The sequence below is a fragment of the Rhinoderma darwinii genome, chromosome 1 (genome assembly GCF_050947455.1).
Source record: "Rhinoderma darwinii isolate aRhiDar2 chromosome 1, aRhiDar2.hap1, whole genome shotgun sequence".
NCBI classification, from domain to species: Eukaryota; Metazoa; Chordata; class Amphibia; order Anura; family Rhinodermatidae; genus Rhinoderma; species Rhinoderma darwinii.
The window spans coordinates 424,265,923-424,286,422 of NC_134687.1; the positions used below are offsets into that span (position 1 = coordinate 424,265,923).

Here is a 20,500-nt window from a genome sequence, read left to right on the forward strand (position 1 = left end):
TTTGTGAGACGAGTTGTCGTTTTTCACAACACCATTTATTGTACCATATAATGTACTGGGAAACGGGGAAAAAATTTCTTTGTGGCGTGGAATGGGAAAAAAACAGTCATTACTTTGCTTTTTAGGTCTCGTTTTTACGACGTTCACCATGCGATAAAAACGTAATTCTGTGGGTCAATAAGGGTTATGGCGATACCAAATTGATATCTTTTTTTCATGATTTACTACTTTTACAAGGAAAAATTAATTGGTAAAAATAAAATTGTCGCCACATTCTGAGAGCCATAACTTTATGTTTTTCGTCAAGCAATATAAGAGCTTATTTTTTGCAGGGCGACCTGTAGTTTCTATTGGTACCATTTTGGGGTACATGAGACTTTTTGATCACTTTTTATTCCATTTTATGTGGGAGATGACGTGACCAAAGTGGCCTGATCCCCTATTCCCATTGGAGATAAACACTGCCAGACTTTTTTGCAGTGGCTCATCCCCCTCTCCGTATGGTAGTAAACTTCATGCAGGGCTGCAAGCATGTTTATGGGGGAGACGGAAGAAATAGCTGTCAGCTGAACAAGCATGCAACAGCAGCTATCTTATGTGTATGTTTGACAATAGAAATCATCTTAAATATATTTTAGATCACACATAAATACTCTCATGGTTTGTAATAAAAGATCTGCAAAACCAGAATTAGGGTATGTTCACATGCACTATTTACGGATGTAATTCGTTTTACGCCTGGAATTACGGCCGAAAATACTGCTTGAAAGCGTCGGCAAACATCTGCCCATTCATTTGAATGGGTTTTACGATGTACTGTGCAGATGGTTATTTTTTTTACGCGCCGCTGTCAAAAGACGGCGCGTAAAAAAGATGCCCGCGTCAAAGAAGAGCATGTCACTTCTTGGGATGTAATTGGAGCAGTTTTCCATTGACTCCATAGAAAAACAGCTCCAATTACGTCCGTAATGGACGCTGCGAAAAACGCCTGCACATGCCATTACGTCTTAAATTCAGGAGCTGTTTTCGCCTGAAAACAGCTCCGTAATTTCATCCGTAATGGACGTGCACGTGTGAACATACCCTTACAGTTACAAAGCTTAAGACCCATTTACACTGGCCAATTTTTGGGCAAACGAGCGTTCACGGAAGGCTCGTTCCCGATCATTGCTCGGTGTAATCAGGGCAACGATCAGCCAATGAACAAGCAAACACTTATTCATCGGCTGATTGCATAGTTTTAAATGTCTAAACTCTTATCTGGATAGAAATGTATGGGGACGTGTGATCGGAGTAACGAGCGCTCGTCCCCACACTAGCTCCTTGTGAAAGCAGCAAACAAGCGCCGATCAACGAGCTGTCTTGTTGATCGGCGCTCGTTTACACGGCTCACGTCGGTCTGTGTAATATCAGCGTTAGCGAAAGACAAGCTTGAGGATCTACTGATAAAAGCTTATCATCTAGGGCTAATGGGAAATAAGGTAGCACCTGTATGGTAGCAAAATGGATTATTGCATATGCTTTGTGAATCCTTTTATTGTAATAAATTCATGAGAATGGGACGGATAATGGATTTGTAGAATTAATACTGTGAGCTAGTAATAAGGGTATATATATACACACTTGGAAAATTTGTTGCAGAAATTTCTTTGACTGAAAATCATTTCAGTTCATCTGAATGGGGTTGTTTCTGCAGGAAGCACATGGATTTCTGCAAGTTTCATTTAGATGGATGGAACAGTCGCACAAATTTCGGCAACAAATCCGCTGTGTGAAATCATCCCAAGGCATGTAGACGTAGAACATCTCGGAAGTGTGGGGTACTTATAGTAGAGGTAATTATTCAGGAGGGAACGCACAGAACAAAACACACCTCTGGGGACTATTGAAGCTCAGATATACATTAATATGGATATAGGTGAGAAACCATCTGCTTTTTTGAAGGCTACTGTAGTTACATATCTGCAAACCACCTACAGCTTTTATAGAAGTATTCCTAAATGTCCTCATACTGTATCAGAGCTTTGGATATTTCAAACTGTTCTTCTACATTACATTGACTGCTTTGTCCTTTAAGATTAAGGCATTAATGGTGACTTTTACCACTACCACTGAATTTGTCAGTGTTGTATCACATGTAGCAAAACCCCATTGGCAACCCATGACATCACATGAGAAATAAAGTTAAGCTTTCTTTTGGCATATCATAATAAACATTGACTTTTAGGGAAAAATGCCTTTTTTATGTTTTGCTATCAAAACCTGGGAACTAAAGGCAAAAATCCCCACTACCTAAAGAGTTTGTGACATGAAAGATTCAGGAGAAGTCGTTTTCAACACTAGCTGCATATGGTCAGAAACGTACCCAAAAGGGATGGAACTAAATGCACATTATGATAATACAGTAGATTCCTTTAAAGGGAACCGGTCACCAGCATTTCACCTATTGAACTTTACTTATCCCTCACTGACCGCTGCCATAAAAAGTTCATTGCCGTTATCCCCTCTCCTAAACTCCTCCTCCGACTGTAAATAACGGTTCTCAAACGTTTCGCGCCTTTTATCGTAATAATCCGGTGTCCCTTTGTGCGCACACACCAGAAGAGGACATCAATGCACAAGCACGGGACTTTGTGTGCTGGGGGAAGGCGAGGAGCTGTCAATCAAAAGTAAGGAGGCGGGGTAAACTCGGAAAGACTTGAGGAATGATATGACTCTTTTCAAACTCTTATACTCCTTAGCATACGGTGTGGGAACACTAAAAAATTGAATACTAAAGCTACAGAGCCGACTAAGAAGACAATTATAGGTTATATAGAAATGATTTTTCACCCACTACCACCAGGTATTGCTGGTTTAATAGGTGAAATGCTGATGACAGATTACCTTTAACCCCTTCCCGCTCCTGGACGTACTATTAGGTCATGGCAGCTGTATCGTTCGCGCTCCATGACCTAATAGTACGTCTCGGGAGTAACGGCCGTCCTCCCGACACATACAGGAGCTGTGACAGCTGCTGTCTCGTACAGCAGCTGTCACAGCTCCTACAGCGGGGACTGATCGCTGTGTCCCCGCTGATTAACCCCTTAAAATCCGCGTTCTATAGAGATCGCAGCTTTTTAGGGGTTAAGCTGCCATCGCCGGCCTGCTACGCGATAGTGGCCGGCGATGGTGACTATGGCAACCGGACACCAAACAATGGCGTCCGGCTATGCCATAGACGGAAGCCTAGTGGGTCCTGACAACGTCAGGACCCACTATGCTTGCTGTCAGTGAGTAGCTGACAGTTCTAATACACTGCACTACGCATGTAGTGCAGTGTATTAGAATTGCGATCAGGGCCTCCTGCCCTCAAGTCCCCTAGTGGGACAAAGTAATAAAGTTAAAAAAAGATGTGTAAAAATAAGAAAATAAAAGTTTTAAAAGTAAAAATCCCCCTTTTTCCCTTATCAGTCATTTATTATTAATAAAAATATATAAACAAACAAATAAACTATACATAATTGGTATCGCCGCGTCCGTAACGGCCTGAACTACAAAATTATTTCGTTATTTATCCGGCAGGGTGAACGCCGTAAAATAAAATAATAAACCGTACCACAATCACAATTGTTTGGTCACTTCACCTCCCAAAAAATGGAATAAAAGAGATCAAAAAGTCGCATGTACCTAAAAATGGTCCTGATTGAAACTACAGTTCGTTACGCAAAAAATAAGTCCTCGCACGGCTTTATTGATTGAAAAATAAAAAACTTATGGCTCTTAGTATAAGGTAACACAAAAAGTGAATGATTTTTTACAAAATGTATTTTATTGTGCAAACGCCATAAGACATAAAAAAAACCTATAAACATCTGGTATCGCCGTAATCGTATCGCCCCGCAGAATAAAGTGAATGTCATTTATAGCGCACGGTGAACGCTGTAAAAAAAAAAGAATAAAAAAAACAATAGTAGAATTGCTGTTTTTTAGTCACCACGCCACCTAAAAATAGAATAAAAACTGATCAAAAAGCCGCATGCACCCCAAGAAAACTACAATGAATTCCTCAAGGGGTCTAGTTTCCAAATTGGGGTCACTTTTGGGGGGTTCCCAATGTTTTGGCACCACAAAACCTCTTCAAACCGGACATGGTGCCTAATAAAAAAGAGACCTCAAAATCCACTGGGTGCTCCTTTGCTTCGGAGGCCGGTGCTTCAGTCCATTACCGCACTAGGGCCACATGTGGGATATTTCTCAAAACTGCAGAATCTGGGCAATACGTATTAAGTTGCGTTTCTCTGATAAATCCTTTTGCGTTATAAAAAAAAATGGTATAAATAGGATTTTCTGACAAAAAAATAAATGAAAATTTCACCTCTACTTTGCTCTAAATTTTTGTGAAACACCTAAAGGGTTCATAAACTTTCTAAATGCTGTTGTGAATATTTGAGGGGTCTAGTTTCTAAAATGGGGTATTTGATAGGGGTTTCTAATATATGGGCCCCTCAAAGCAACTTCAGAACTGAACTGGAACCTAAAAAATAAATAAATGAGGCAATACTTCGCTTCTTAGATTATACTGATAATGGGCCGTGCCCACCCCGAGATGACCCCAGTTTTGACCGCTTATATAAACTGAGACCCCTATTAGACCGTTCCAGTACCCGGTTTTCCCAAGCATACACCCCCGAGAAGTGTATTTCTATTGATGAGTCCCTGGTACATTTTAAAGGGAGGGTTCAATTCCGCGAGTACCTGCCGGGTAAGAGGGCAAGGTATGGCGTGAAGATGTATAAGCTGCGAGAGTGCATCCGGGTATACCTACAGGTTTAGGATATATGAAGGAAAGGCCACCCCCACAATCTAGCAGTAACATATTGTCTGTCAAGTACAAGGACAAGAGAGATGCCACACCAGTACCCATGTAACTGTACCCATGTACCAGTACAGAGACCCCCAAACCAGACTGCATCCTGGACTACAATAGGTACATGGGAGGGATGGACTTGTCAGATCAAGTCCTGAAGCCCTACAGCGCCATGCGGTGTGGTATAAGAAGCTGGCCGGGCACATCATACAGATGGCTTTGTACAATGCGTACGTGCTACGTCGATGTGCAGGCCAGACGGGAACTTTCCTGGAATTTCAAGAGGTGATTATCAAGAACCTAATCTTTAGGGACCAAGAAGGGGGACACCCGGTACTTCGGGAAGCGGGGCCACACGCATCGTACCAGGGCGGCAACACTTTCCAGGGGAATTTCCCCAAACTGGCAAGAAGGGAAAAAGTCAAAAGAGGTGCAAAGTCTGCTATAAGAGGGGGATAAGGGAGGACACAATATAGCAATGTGACACGTGTCCCGAAAAACCAGAGCTCTGTATGAAAGAGTGTTTTAAAATTTATCATACATCCCTTGGTTTATAATTTACCCCAATTTTACTTACCCTGATGCACTCCGCACAGCTTATCCCCCCTCGTCTTTCTCCTCTGAGCCCTGCTGTGTGTCCAGGCAGCTGATAACAGCCACATGTAGGGTATTGCCATACCCGGGAGAACCCACATTACAGTTTATGGGGTGTATGTCTCCGGTCAAAATGCTCCCTACACCTCTAGATGAATGCCTTAAGGGTGTAGTTTTTAAAATGGGGTCACTTCTTGCGGGTTTCAACTGTACTGGTACCTCAGGTGCTTCTGCATACATGACTTCGCACTAGAAAATCCCCAGTAGGCCAAATGGTGGTCCTTTCCTTCTGAGCCCTCCCATGGGCCCAAACGGCAGTTTATCACCACAAATGGGGTATTGCCGCACTCAGGACAAATTGGGCAACAAAATTGAGTATTTTATTTCTTGTGAAAATAAGAATTTTTGAGCTAAAATGACATATTATTGGAAAAAATATATTTTTTTTTAATTCCCAGCCCAATTCAAATAAGTTCTGTGAAGAAACTATGGGGTCTAAATGGTCACATTACCCATAAATGAATTCCTTGAGGGGTGTAGTTTCCAAAATGGGGTCACTTCTGGTGGGTTTCCGTTGCTTTGATACCTCTGGGGCTCTGCAAATGCGACATGGCACCCGAAAACCAAACCAGCAAAATCTGTACTCCAAAGAACACACAGCGCTCCTTCCCTTCTGAGGCCTCCCATGGGCCCAAACGGCAGTTTATTGCCACAAATGGGGCATTGCTGCACTCAGGAGAAATTGGGCAACAAAATGGAGTATTTTGTTCCCTGTGAAAATAAGAAATTTTGATAAAAAATTACATCTTATTGGAAAAAATGTCATTTTTTTAATGTCACAGCCCAATTGAAATAGGTGCTGTGAAAAAACTGTGTGGTCAAAATGCTAACAACAACCATAAATGAATTCCTTGAGGGGTGTAGTTTCCAAAATGGGGTCACTTCTGGTGGGTTTCCACTGCTTTGATACCTCTGGGGCTCTGCAAATGCGACATGGCACCCGAAAACCAATCCAGCAAAATCTGGACTCCAACAAACATATAGCGCTCCTTTCCTTCTGAGCCCTCCCATGGGCCCAAACGGCAGTCTATCACCACAAATGGGGTATTGCCGCACTAAGGACAAATTGGGCAACAAAATGGGGTATTTTGTTCCCTGGGAAAAGAAGAAATTTTGATCACAAATGACATTTTATTGGAAAAAATTACATTTTTTTCATTTCACAGCCCAATTCAAATACGTGCTGTGAAAAAACTGTGCGGTCAAAATGGTAACAACAACCATAAATGAATTCCTTGAGGGGTGTAGTTTCCAAAATGGGGTCACTATTGGGGGATTCCTACTGTTTTGGCACCTCAACACCTCTTCAAACCTGGCATGCTGCCTAAAATATATTCTAATAAAAAAGAGGACTCAAAATGCACTAGGTGCTTCTTTGCTACTAGGGCTTGTGTTTTAGTCCACGAGCGCACTAGAGACACGTGGGACATTTCTAAAAACTGCAGAATCTGGACAATACATATTTAGTTGTGTTTCTCTGGTAAAACCTTCTGTGTTACAGAAAAAAAAATGAATAAAATTGAAATTCAGCAAGAAAAATGAAATTTGCAAATTTCACCTCCACTTTGCTTTAATTCCTGTGAAATGCCTGAAGGGTTAAAAAACTTTCTAAATGCTGTTTTGAATACTTTGAGGGGTCTAGTTTTTAAAATGGGGTGTTTTATCAGGGTTTCTAATACATAGGCCCCACAAAGCCACTTCAGAACTCAAGAGGTACCTTAAAAAAAAGGCTTTTGAATTTTTTATAAAAAATATGAGAAATTGCTGTTTATGTTCTAAGCCTTGTAACGTCCAAGAAAAATAAAAGAATGTTCAAAAAACGATGCCAATCTAAAGTAGACATATGGGAAATGTGAACTAGTAACTATTTTGCGTGGTATAACCGTCTGTTTTACAAGCAGATGCATTTAAATTCTGAAAAATGCTATTTTTTCAAAATTTTCTCAAAATTTTGCAATTTTTCACCAATAAACACTGAATATATCGACCAAATTTTACCACGAACATGAAGCCCAATGTGTCACGAGAAAACTATCTCAGAATCGCTTGGTTAGGTTTAAGCATTCCAACGTTATTACCACATAAAGTGAAATATGTCAGATTTGAAAAATGGGCTCTGAGCCTTAAGGCCAAAACTAGACTGCGTCCTTTAGGGTATGTTCACACGGCCAAATTTCAGACGTATACGAGGCGTATTATGCCTCGTTTTACGTCTGAAAATAGGGCTGCAATACGTCGGCAAACATCTGCCCATTCATTTGAATGGGTTTGCCGACGTACTGTGCAGACGACCTGTTATTTACGAGTCGTCGTTTGACAGCTGTCAAACGACGACCCGTAAATTTACTGCCTCGGCAAAGAAGTGCAGGGCACTTCTTTGCCACGTAATTTGAGCCGTTCTTCATTGAAATCAATGAAGCACGGCTCAAGGTTTACGAGCGTCTCAGACGCCTCGTAAATTACGAGGAGGAGCTTTTACGTGTGAAACGAGGCAGCTGTTAACAGTCTGTCTTTTCACACGTAACTGCCTCTCAGCGTGTGAACATACCCTAAGGGGTTAAAGGGGTTTTACAGCTTCTGACAACTGATGACCTATCCACCGGATAGGTCATCAGTATATGATCTGTGGGGCTCCGACACAAGGGCTCCGCACAGATCAGGTGCTCTAGTGCCTCCGTGCACTGGACGTACAACCCGCAAGCAGTTCGCTCCAGCCGCGGAATAGCGGCCGAGCTGCAGTACTGCAGCTCTGCTACTATTCAAGTGAATAGGAGTGGACCTGCAGTTCTGCAGCACGGCCGCTATGCGATGTACAGAACCAACTGCTTCCGGGCTCCGTACATAGCATTATGTGCCACAACATCCGGTGCCCGCTGGCCACCCGAGCAGCTTATCGGTGTGGGGTCTGGGTGTCCACTTATCCGGTGGATAGGTCATCAGTTGTCAGAAGAGGGACAACCCCTTTAAGTTTTCATTCATGGTTTTCAGCAAATTCAACAGGAACTTCTTATTTATTCTGCCTTCAATGAGCACAAGAGGCAGAATACTACAACAGTATTGTTCTGGAAACATATGATCCTCACTGACCCCCACACTAAACAGTAATGAAGGGGGGAAACTGAAGCTAATGTATGAAATAAGCTTGTGAACCTTCAAGCTAAGGTTTGCAATATACCAAGCTTGTCACAAATAATGAAATAGAAAGGTAAAAAGAAAAAAATGGACAGTTTCCATGGCTAAGACTGACAGGAATGACATGGTTGGAAATAATTGCCCATTACCTCCATAGAGCTTTGTCATCCTGCCTGAGTAATGTGAATGTACGGCTTAATTATCTAATCTGCTTTGGATCATTGGTTCTAAAAGTGAATGAGTAGACGCACTTCATATCCAGCCATTAGTAGAGCTCATTTAAGTCATCACTACGTGTGAACTCCCAATGGATTATTTCATTTTCTATTACTATTCAGTTAGGCATTTGGTCAGCTATGTCCAAGACAAAACAAAGAAAATCAAATAATTAAACTCTGCCCACCTAGTCCTGTGTAACCGCCTCTTCTGATCAGTTGCACGATTTGCATTTTTCATTTGGAGGCCATACAAGTAATAGTGACTTACAGAAGTCACAATGATTTCACACCTCAAATACTGGTATACTTGGCCATGCTTTACCCTCGTGTGTCCCAAGCCCTGTACATAACATTCTTTACTTTCCACCTCTCTGGACAGACTCCTCACTGCTCCTTTATAATTTATGTCACATTACTTAAAGGGAACCTGTCACCAACATTTCACCTATTAAACCAGCAATACCTGGTGATAGAGGGTGAAAAATCATTTCTATATAACCTATAATTGTCTTCTTAGTCGGCTCTGTAGCTTTAGTATTCAGTTTTTTAGTGTTCCCGCGCTGTATGCTAAAGAGCATAAGAGTCATATCTTCATTCCTCAAGTCTTTCCGGGTTTACCCCGCCTCCTTACTTCTGATTGACAGCTCCTCACCTTTCCCCAGCACACACGAAATCCCGCGCTCGTGCATCGATATTCTGGTGTGTGCGCACAACAGGACACCGTAGCGGCGCATCCGCAGTAACTAGATTTGAGGCCTGGGTGAAGCAGGGAAGGGTGTCAGACCATACATGACGGGCACATGTGCGCTATCTCAGACTAGATTTTGGCATTCAGGTCGGCCAGTTTTCATCGGTGGGCGGGCATAATAAGAGGAACAAATGAGGCTGACGGATTATTACAATAAAAGGCACAAAATGTTTGCAGACCGTTATTTACGGTCATAGGAGGAGTTTAGGAGAGGGGATAACGGCAATGAACTATTGACAGCAGTGGCCAGCGAGGCGTGAGTAGAGTTCAAAAGGTTAAATGCTGGTGACAGGTTCACTAATCATATTCCGTAATGACTGACATGCCTGTTTCAGGACCTGCAGGTCAGGTATCCTGCTTCCCCCTGTAAATGCTTCACTCACAGAGATTTTAAATGTTCTTTCTTTATAAAGCTTGTAGTCCAAAAGAAAGTATAGTGACAGTGAGTGAAGAGATCCTGTTCATATTTACACTACAGCTTGTATAGGGTACGATAGTGTTAGAAACAGGTAGATAACGCTAACGCTCCAACAGACGGAGAAAAGCAGCTGCAGCTTCTAAAAAGCATCAGAAAAGTGCTATAAATGCACTAATGTATACATTATTGGTGATGACATGCCTAAGTGAGCATATCGAGGAACTTAGACTACCTTTATCAGCCCACTGGTGAAGATTAAATAGTTAAACTGTGTGTCATTTGGAGTTTGGATTGCATTTACACTTCTAATTACTTATTACTTTTATTGAACTTGTACATGAATGGTGCTTCTTGCCTGCTTTTAGCATAGTAAACGAAAAGTAGGTGTAAGACCACTGTTAACGGAATTGAAAACATATATCTAGGAATCACTATCCTGTCTAGGCCAATGGTCTTTTCAGAGACAGAGGTTTGTTTGTTATTTTAAAGCAGGGCTTCTCAAACTTTTTTCTACTGGGGCCCCACCAGCAAGAACATGGTGATGCCTGCCCCAAAATTTGAAATATTGCACAATCTATTTTATTTTTATTTTTCTCCAAAATCTAGTATAACGTTTAAATAAGCAAAACAGTCAACTGGCTTAAACAATTCTGTAAGAACTGTTTTTTTGTAAAATGTTTCTAACTAAAGCTTGGCTTAAAAATCTCCAAATTATGTTTAGGCCAGATTTATTTTGTTAAAGAGGCTCTCTCACCAGATTTTGCAACCCCTATCTGCTATTGCAGCAGATAGGCGCTGCAATGTAGATAAGAGTAACGTTTTTATTTTTTTTAAAAACGAGCATTTTTGGCCAAGTTATGACCATTTTTGTATTTATGCAAATGAGGCTTGCAAAAGTCCAACTGGGCGTGTATTATGTGTGTTACATCGGGGCGTGTTTACTACTTTTACTAGCTGGGCGTTCTGACGAGAAGTATCATCCACTTCTCTTCAGAACGCCCAGCTTCTGGCAGTGCAGACACAGCGCGTGTTCTCGAGAGATCACGCTGTGTCGTCACTCACTTCCTGCCCCAGGTCCTGCATCGTGTCGGACGAGCGAGGACACATCGGCACCAGAGGCTACAGTTGATTCTGCAGCAGCATCGGCGTTTGCAGGTAAGTCGATGTAGCTACTTACCTGCAAACGCTGATGCTGCTGCAGAATCAACTGTAGCCTCTGGTGCCGATGTGTCCGACACGATGCAGGACCTGGGGCAGGAAGTGAGTGACGTCACAGCGTGATCTCTCGAGAACACGCTGTGTGTCTGCACTGCCAGAAGCTGGGTGTTAACGAACAGAAGTGGATGATGCTGATTCGTCCGCATCATACACTCCCATTCCTAACGCCCAGCTAGTAAAAGAAGTAAAAACGCCCCGATGTACGCACATAATACACGCCCAGTTGGACTTTTACTTTAAACACGCCCAGTTGTACTATTGCAAGCCTCATTTGCATAACTACAAAAATGGTCATAACTTGGCCAAAAATGCTCGTTTTTTTAAAATAAAAACGTTACTGTAATCTACATTGCAGCGCCTATCTGCTGCAATAGCAGATAGGGGCTGCAAAATCTGGTGACAGAGCCTCTTTAAGCTTGACCTGCTTCAGGTAAAAAAAAATGGAAATGTTTGATTGCTTTTCTGTTAAAATTTGTTTTTTTTATTTTGTTCAATGAATGTTTTATGTTAAATAATATATTTGTGGCTTTTCTTAAAAAAATAAATAAAAAATAGAATAAATGAGTTGAAGACTATCTACGAATCCCAAATATGCTCACCAGCTTAAGGCCTTAAACAGACATAGCAAACACCTTGCCCCATGCCTAATATTGTCTACGCCTCATTCATGTAACTGTGATCCCCTCCTTCATTACCATGTGATCTATGTTCTCCCATTGCTGTTTTTATTTCCTCCCTCCTCTTACCCGCATTGTCATATACTCACCGTGAATTCCAATCATTGTTTCCAATATTAAAACTCTCTCTGCTAAAATCTTCAGAGCTTCTCTGATCTGCAGCATCCTTTCCCCCTGTGCAAGCAAGAGACAGACACAGCTGTGAGGGATTTACCCCCTCCCACCCAGATTTAATCATTTGACCTTTTTCACATTAGTGTTCACATGGCCATTTCAATTTTCAGTTTTCTAAGATAAACTAGGAAGGCATCCCAGGAAAGGGAGAAGTATAAAGTACTATTTTTGGGAGTCATCTATGCAGGGGCGGACATACCATATGTGCAACCTGTGAAGCTGCACAGGAGCCCAGTAGGTAAGGGGTCCACCTGCCAACCTAAAAGCAGGTAGCAGGGCTTTCTATTTTTTATGTAAGGGCAGGGCCGGCGTTAGGGGGGGGGGGGGCGAACTGGGCATATGCCCAGGGCCCCCGTCCTTTCAGGGCCCCCTGCCGACTATAGCAGCCATAGCGGCTGCTACGGGGGCCCGCAGCATAAGGGAGCCTGCGCCCCTCATGCCCGGTGATGTCGCTAGCACCTCAGAACGCAGATACAATTGATTACTATAGGCTGCAGGCGACGTACGGCCTGCAGCCTATAAGACGCTGGGAGGAATCCCTGCACAGGCTGGCGTGATGACGTCACTGGATCACGCCGGCCCACGCAAGGGTCCCTTCCAGAGGCTGTGTGGATCAGCTCTGTCCGTTGCGGGAACATGTCAAGGTAAGTAAATTTTTTATTGTTTGGGTGGCTGTGTATGTAAAATCTACAAGAGGGAGGGCTGTGTGGCACTATCTACAAAGGGCAGGACTGTGTGGCACTATACAGGGGGACTGTATGGCAATGTTTAATCTGGTATAGTGATATGATTTAATAACTGTATATGCATATAAATGCTTTGGGGCTTGCAACACTCCTGGACGCACTAGAAATCAGGGATGCAGTTCTCTGCACACTGTCTTCTGAATTAACTGCATTCTTGATACAATAATTCAGCATTTGGGGCCCCACTTTTAACTTTGAGCAGGGCCACACTTTGTCTAAAACCGGCCTTGTGTAAGGGACTGAGCTAATGAATTTTATATCTCACTTTTGCTGGAGATGTTAGGAGGTGCTCTACTGTATGATGAGCTCCTTGATCGCCAAGGACCCATGTACTGTTCTTGCACAGGGGCCGTCTACTGTCTCTGTCCGCCCCGGCATCTTTTACATCTGTTCCTTCTTTTTCTTACCAAATAGTAAATCACTAATGTGAACAAACTTTTTTTTTATTAATACATTATGCAGTTGCAACTATAGTCAAGACCAAAAGTAAACCAAGCCCGAGATGGGTCAATCATGCAGAATCATTAGAAATTTGATGAAGAAAGCAGAAAAAGGATTAATGCACTCATTTTTACTTGGATCAATCGGTTTGAATATTTATATAAGATACAGTTGCAAGAAAAAGTAAGTGAACCCTTTGGAATTACCTGGATTTCTGCATTGACTACTAATACAATGTGGTCTGATAGTTATCTACTGTATTTTTTAGACTATAAGACGCACCTGACTATAAGATACACCCAGGTTTTAGGCAACAGGAAATAGGAAAAAATTATTTCCATATTTTACTACTTTTACAAAGAAATAACAATTTGTTAAAAAAAAAAAATTGTTCTGTTCCACCACATTCTGAGAGCCGTAACTTTTATATACTTTTTTTTATTTACTTTTTTTTACTTAGCTAACAGTAGCGGCGTTACAAATAGGCTGTGATTCGGCAAGATATGCTATGGCTGACGACCAGCACATTATCCCTCCACGTATTACACATAGTACTGACACCCCATGTACTATTCACAGCACTGACCCCCATTCATCACATATTTATTTCTTATTACATTATCACACAGTTCTGACACTTCCATACATACACTTTTCTTTTTTACCATACATTCACACCCTAGCACTACACTAACACTAACATTCATTTATCACACACTTGTGAGCACTTAGTTCGCCACTCCCCTCAAGACTAGTGGGAGTGGCTATCACTATTTAGTGCACACTCCTTCTGCAGCATTTTTTGACCTGTCTGCGTCCTGCTGGGAACGGGTTTTCACCCACCTACTTAGTAAGTATGGCCTTTTTTGTGGTTTTGAACTTTTAATATATATATATATTTTTTTTACACTCCTAAAAATGTATCTATCTTTTTTTTTTTTACACATTTTATTAGTTCCCCTAGGGGACTTGAATAACGATCGCTGATACAATACACTGCAATACAAATGTATTGCAATATATTGTAATTTTTACAGACTTTTGCTAAGCCCTGCCGGGGGCATGGCTTAGCAGAGGCAGGCAGAAAGCAGATCTGGGGGCCTTGATTAGGCCCCCTGGCTGCCATGACAACCATCGGCGCCCGCCGATTGCGTTGCAGGGGGCCATTGGGCTGTCGAAGGGGGCAGTCCCCCTCAGGTTTTCCCATGAAGGACATTTATGACATATCCACAGGATATGCCATAAATGTCAGATAGACGCTGGTCCCACCTCTGGGACCCGAACAGGGTCCCCTAAATCCGGTTCTAGCTTTTTGTGCTCTCCCGGCCACTTAATTATTACATGGTCGAGTTACGGAAACAGCATATCTCACTGAGCTACACTGTTTCCGTAACTCCCATAGTAGTGAATTGCAGTTACATAAGCAGCGTAGCATGCGAGCTACACTGTTTTCGTAACTACTATTCCGTTCTATGAGAGTTACAGAAACAGCGTAACTCGCTGAGTTACGCTGTTTCCGCAAAACTCCCATAGTAGTGAATGGCAGTTACAGAAGCAGCTGTTTCCGTAACTCGACCATGTAATCATTAAGTGGCCTGGAGAGCACAAAAAGCTTGAATGGGGATTAGGGGGCCCCATTCTAGAGAGAGGGGCAGGTCCCAGAGGTGGGACCCGCATCTATCAAACATTTATGATATATCCTGTGGCTATCCAAAAAATACAATATTTGAAGCAGCACAAATCCCGTTATCCTGTGGCTATGTCATAAATGTCCTTCATGAGAAAACCCCTATAAATGCCGCAGTCAATATTGACCGCGGCATTCAACTAGCTAAACGGCCAGGAACAGCGCTCCAAACATCACCCCCCCCCCACTCCATGACGTGTCGGCACGTTTGGGTTGGGAAGGGGTTAATTAAGGAAGGGGTCAGGGGGTCTAGCGCAGCCGGGTCCCTTGACTGCCGACTATAGGACGCACAGAGTTTTTAGCAAGATTTATTCTTGCTAAAAGCTGCGTCTTCTAGTCCGAAAAATACGGTAAGTCACTGCTTTTTCTCCCTGCACTGTGGATGTTTACTTAATGTGCTTAATGAAAGACATGAATAGTACAAGTGTTTGTGTGTTATTAGTCTACTTAGATTGTGTTTGTCTATAGTTGTCTTTAACAATCTTTTACCAATCAGACTACATTTTATTAGTAATAAATGCAGAAATCCAGGTAATTCCAAAGGGTTCACATACTTTTTATTGCAACCCTACAGTCATTTTCCTGTCAATAGCCCCGGATTTCTGTGAAATGACTGACAAAGAACAAGAAATTTCCCTATATTCTTCTTGTCCGTTTTGAGTTTCAAACCTGCTTATGTTTAAAAAAAAGAAAACAACCCAAAAAAACTGCAAAGTGTAAACTAGGCCTTATGAGATCTTTCATGTGAGGCAATGGGGGAAATGTATTAATCGTGCCAGAAAAGTAACAAATGCTTCAAAAGTCGTAATTTGCACAAAGAATTGGGGCTTTTTAGGCATTTGTGACGCTTACAGCTTAGTGGAGGGGTGGCATGGGTTTGCTCGGCCTGACAAATTTACTATTATTTAGGCCAGAAATTGTCATAAATTGTAGTCAATCTACTCCAGCTCATATCTGAAGTACATTTTACTTTCTGGCACACATACGGCCAGAGATGTGCTTAATTTATTTTGAGTTGAGCGCCACTTTTATAAATTAGGTGAATCTTACTCCAGCGCTCTTTAGATTAGGAGTGGTGTCTAAAACACCGGACTTAATAAATTGCCTCCAATATACCTGTGTGGGACTTTTTCAGTTGGTTGAACCGATATTAATGGAACCAACTAGTTTCATATGAACCAGCATAAGACTGGGGCCTAACAGGGATGTAGCTAAAGGCTCATGGGCTTGGTGCAAAAGTCCTTCTTGGGGGCCCCCCCAACTTCTCTTCATGGCCGACGGCCCGCATCTTTCAGCTGCATCACTGGGTCTCCTAAGTGACCCAACGATGCAGCACTAGCCCCCAGGGGCGTCGCTAAGGTCTTAGAACATCAGGGGCGGTAGCCCCAATACATATGTCCTCCCACTCCCCTACCACATGGTAGACTTAGATACAAGGCCCATGTGTGATACTGTCTGCTGTGCCCTGTATCTATGCCTACCACATGGTAGGCTTACAGGGCCCCAGCAGGCAGTGTAATCTTACACTTACCCTCCTCTTCGGCTCCGGGTGCAGCGCAGGCCCTGACGCCATACAGCGCCCGGACGTGAGGAGGGTTACTATAGTAACAGGGGCCTGTGTACTTTATTACATAGACCTCAGTTACTATAGTAACTGTGAATAGGTGTGGTGGGCCGTGGGCCAGTCGCAATTGCAGCCACTGCGACCCCTATAGTTACGCCACTGGGGCCTAATGAGTATGAATGAGGCAGCGATTAGTGGGAATCCCAGCCCAGCTGATGAAGAAAACTTCTGACATGTCTCTATAGCATATCATAAATTCTAAAACCTGAAGGTCCGCTTTAGTGTGAGCCAAACTTATGCTCATCAACATGTGAAAGGCTAACTTCTTCGCTGGTATCAATGTTGTTTCCTAGTCCAGCTACTTGTTTTTGCACACTATACTTCATCTATTATGAGACCCCATCAAAGAATCATCTGCACTGTCTTAATAGCACCCTTAGGCCACTTTTATACGGCAGTACTTTGGTCAGTATTTTGCATCAGTATTTGTAAGCAAAAAACAGGAGTGGAACCTACACAGAGAACAAGTATAATGGAAAGATCTGCACCTCTTCCATGTTTTGGACCTACTCCTGGTTTTCAAAAGCGAAATACTGATCAAAATACTGCCGTGTGAAAGTGGCTTTCCAGATCTCAGAGATCTTTTGCATCACATGCCTCCAGGTTTATTAGCTAGATTTATTTAATTTATAGAATAGGATTATTAATAATATCTTTATATTCTTCTTTAGGCTCGCTTAACATGGGAGTGATACTGCAGCATTTTAGAGTCTATAAGGCTCTGTTCACATCTGCATTGGGGTCCCGTTCTGACGTTCCGTCAGAGGTTTCCATCAGAAAGGGACCCTGAGCAGACACAAACTGACACGACGGAAACCAGAGGTTTCCGTCTCCATCACCATTGATTTCAATGGTGACAGAGCCGGTGCCCCTGGTTTCCATTTGCCTCTTGTGCACCGGACCCGTTGTTTTGCCGGAATCAATTGCGTAGTCGACTATGCTATTGCTTCCTGCAAAACGACTGATCCGGTGCACAAAAGAGACAAACGGAAACCAGGGGCACCGGCTCTGTCACCATTGAAATCAATGGAACGTCAGAACGGGACCCCAACGCAGATGTGAACAGAGCCTAATAGACGCAACATTAAAACTCCCTATGGTTCTACTGAATCGAACTTAGATCACCATGGAACCATATGGGGGTTCAGGTATTGCTGCCAAAATATGGACCCTAGAATGCCGCCATATTACTTCTTGGCCTTGTTCATACAGTGCAGATTTTCTGCAGATTTTGCATGCATTTTTTAAGCCAAAACCTAAATTTGATCCAGGACAACAGACCTGTAGGGCTTCCTTTATTTCTTCTCCTTAGGTTCCTTTACAGGTTTTGGCTTAAAAAATACATGAAAAATCTGTAACAAATCTGCACTGGGTAGACAAGAGCTTTCAGTTCATTTTAGTGCCACTTGGGAAGCATTCGTCAAAGGAACTTCCTGCTAGTATTTCAAAGCTTTTATTTCTTAATTAGCTGGGTTTGCTATTATCCCTTGATTTTATTTGGATATACATTGAATTTTATTGTAGTACAATTTCTTTTGTGTGCTGTCTTATTTCACTTATTTGCAGAATTGTAGCATAACAATTAATGTAAGCAAAGAATAAACATAACTAGTAGTTTTTAGCAAGCAGCATATTAGTTACCATGTTAATGAAATTACATGCACGCTAAGTGTTAATCTGATGCTTATGCCATTAACGCCTTCACTGCTGGAGTTGCAAATTCATTCGACTACATCTGTATTAAGCTAAATTGTTCATTTTTATGAACGTATGTAAAAAAAAAAAATATATATATATATATATATATATATATATTTTTTTTTTTACAATTATTTTACTATGTTATGCCACCGTTCTGCTTAAATATTCTATAATACTATGGAACGACTGTCGTAGTAAGATATTTTTTGTATATGCTAGAACTCAATAAACTGGGCTTGTAATTGGTAAGGTGAAACTACTTACTCATATTTAAAGAAACGCAGGTCTCCAGAAGGGAAAGGGTTACAAGTAAATAAAGGGTTAACTAGCAGGCTGTGGGGTAAAGGGAGTGGGTAAGACAAAGGAAACCCCCACAGCTGTATCAGTCTTTATCAAGGGACCCATCACCCCAATACACAATCAAGCTGAACATCATGGTACATAAGCGGGGTATATGTGTATGTGTTTATTTGTAAATGAGAATTGTAATATTACTTATTAACCTGGTAAAACCCTGGCGTTCTAACCTTTGTGCCAGACTGGCTGAAATATGTGGCCTGTTGGATTCTATTGGTTATAAAATAACTATTTGTCTCCTAGTGAACTATGGTAATACCACCCCTATTTCTGTCACTGTGTACCTAGTTTTTAGTATATATTAACAAGGAAAGATACTTTATACAGTTCATTTAACAGATTTATAGAAGGGATTTGGAAAGGAATGAAAAAGAGAATAAGGGCCACGTTCAGACTTGGCGGAAATTTTTCCACTGCAAATGTTTGTGCAGATTTGGGGCAATTACGCAACGAATCTGCACCAACATTTGCACATTTGACAGGTAATTCAGACGTTGCAGATATCACAGTGGACTTGCCACAGATTTCAGTTTTTGCATTGCAAAGGCTGAAATCCGCAGTGAAATTCCGCTTCTTCTCCGCAACGTCATGAGCATGCTGCGGAGGGAATATTCTGCACCGCAGCCTGATTTCCGCACAGTTATTTTCTGCAACGTCTGAACTAACTTTTTCTAAAAATGTATAGAAACAAATGTAAAAAATGGCTGCTGCAGAATTCCACTGCGGACTGTCCCCAGCTGAATTCAACAGCAATTCCGCCACGTGTGAATGTGCCGTAAGAAATACAGAAAGGCAAGAAAAAGAGTACACCTCCTAAGCAGGCTCCTAAATGTACACCCTGTTTTCTAAATAATAGGTGATGGATCAAAGACCAAGAACAGAACAGGTTGGTAGGATCTCCCTTCTTGAAGCATATTTCCAATTTTTACAGTATTTCACATAGTTTATATCTATAGAAATAGAGATTTTAGTTTGAGTTACATCATGTCATTATCTCATTCACATCCTTAGACGCTTTCAAAATTCTGCTGGTTGAGCTTGTAAATATACTGAACAGCTTACCTCTTTCATTGTAATCTGATCTCTCATTCTGATAACCGTAAACCAGCAGACATGAATTAAAGGGGTTCTAAACTAATAGTAAGTAAATGTTTCTTCAAATCTGAATATAGGATTTTCCAGTTTTTTTTTTCTAAATAATGCTTTAAAAGGGGTTGTCCAGTCCCAAAACATTGATGGCCTAGCCTCAGGATAGGCCATCAATATCTGATAGGTCAGGGTCTGACTCCCGGCTCCCCCGCCGATCAGCTGTTTTCATGGGCTGCGGCACTATTTCCTTTACTGCTCACACTGTGAATCACTGACACGCTTGTAGTGGCGTTTCAGAGTATTACAACCTCCTACCATTGACGTGAATGGGAGAAGGCTGTAAAACTGTGAACCACCGCTACAAGCGTGTCAGTGATTCACAGTGTGAGCAGTAAAGGAAAAGAAGGGGAAGCATCACTCATATGAACGCTGCAGCCCCTTCAAAACAGCTGATCGGTGGGAGTGCCGGAAGTCGGACCCCAACCCATCAGCTATTGATGGCCTATCCTGAGGATAGGCCATCAATTTTTTGGGACTGGACAACCCCTTTAAAGCAACTTATAATAAACTTAAAGTTGCACTGAAAATCCACAACAAATCTAGAACGTCAGAGCAAGGCATAAGATATTTAAGGCAGAATTGTCACTAAACTAAGGGGGGAAAAAGGCAAAACTGGCTTGGCAAGATTTACACTATGCCTTCTCTATCTCTTAGCACTACAGTAACCAAAAGGTCAGTACCAGGGGTGTAACTTGAAGCCCCTGGGC

At 42.0% G+C, this 20,500-nt stretch overlaps 1 protein-coding gene across 3 annotated transcripts in view; it reads right to left on the minus strand.

Annotated features, from left to right (window-relative positions):
• The window catches only part of EMID1 (EMI domain containing 1), a 137,203-nt gene that overhangs the window by 9,114 nt on the left and 107,589 nt on the right, over positions 1 to 20,500 (minus strand). Inside the window, exon 14 of one of the 3 annotated variants that reach the window (XM_075830043.1) lies at positions 12,004 to 12,088. The exons of the other annotated variants lie outside the window; for them this stretch is intronic. Within the exon in view, the coding sequence (XP_075686158.1) occupies positions 12,004 to 12,088 (85 nt within the window). The remainder of the gene's footprint in view (positions 1 to 12,003; positions 12,089 to 20,500) is intronic. 3 annotated transcript variants of the gene reach the window in all.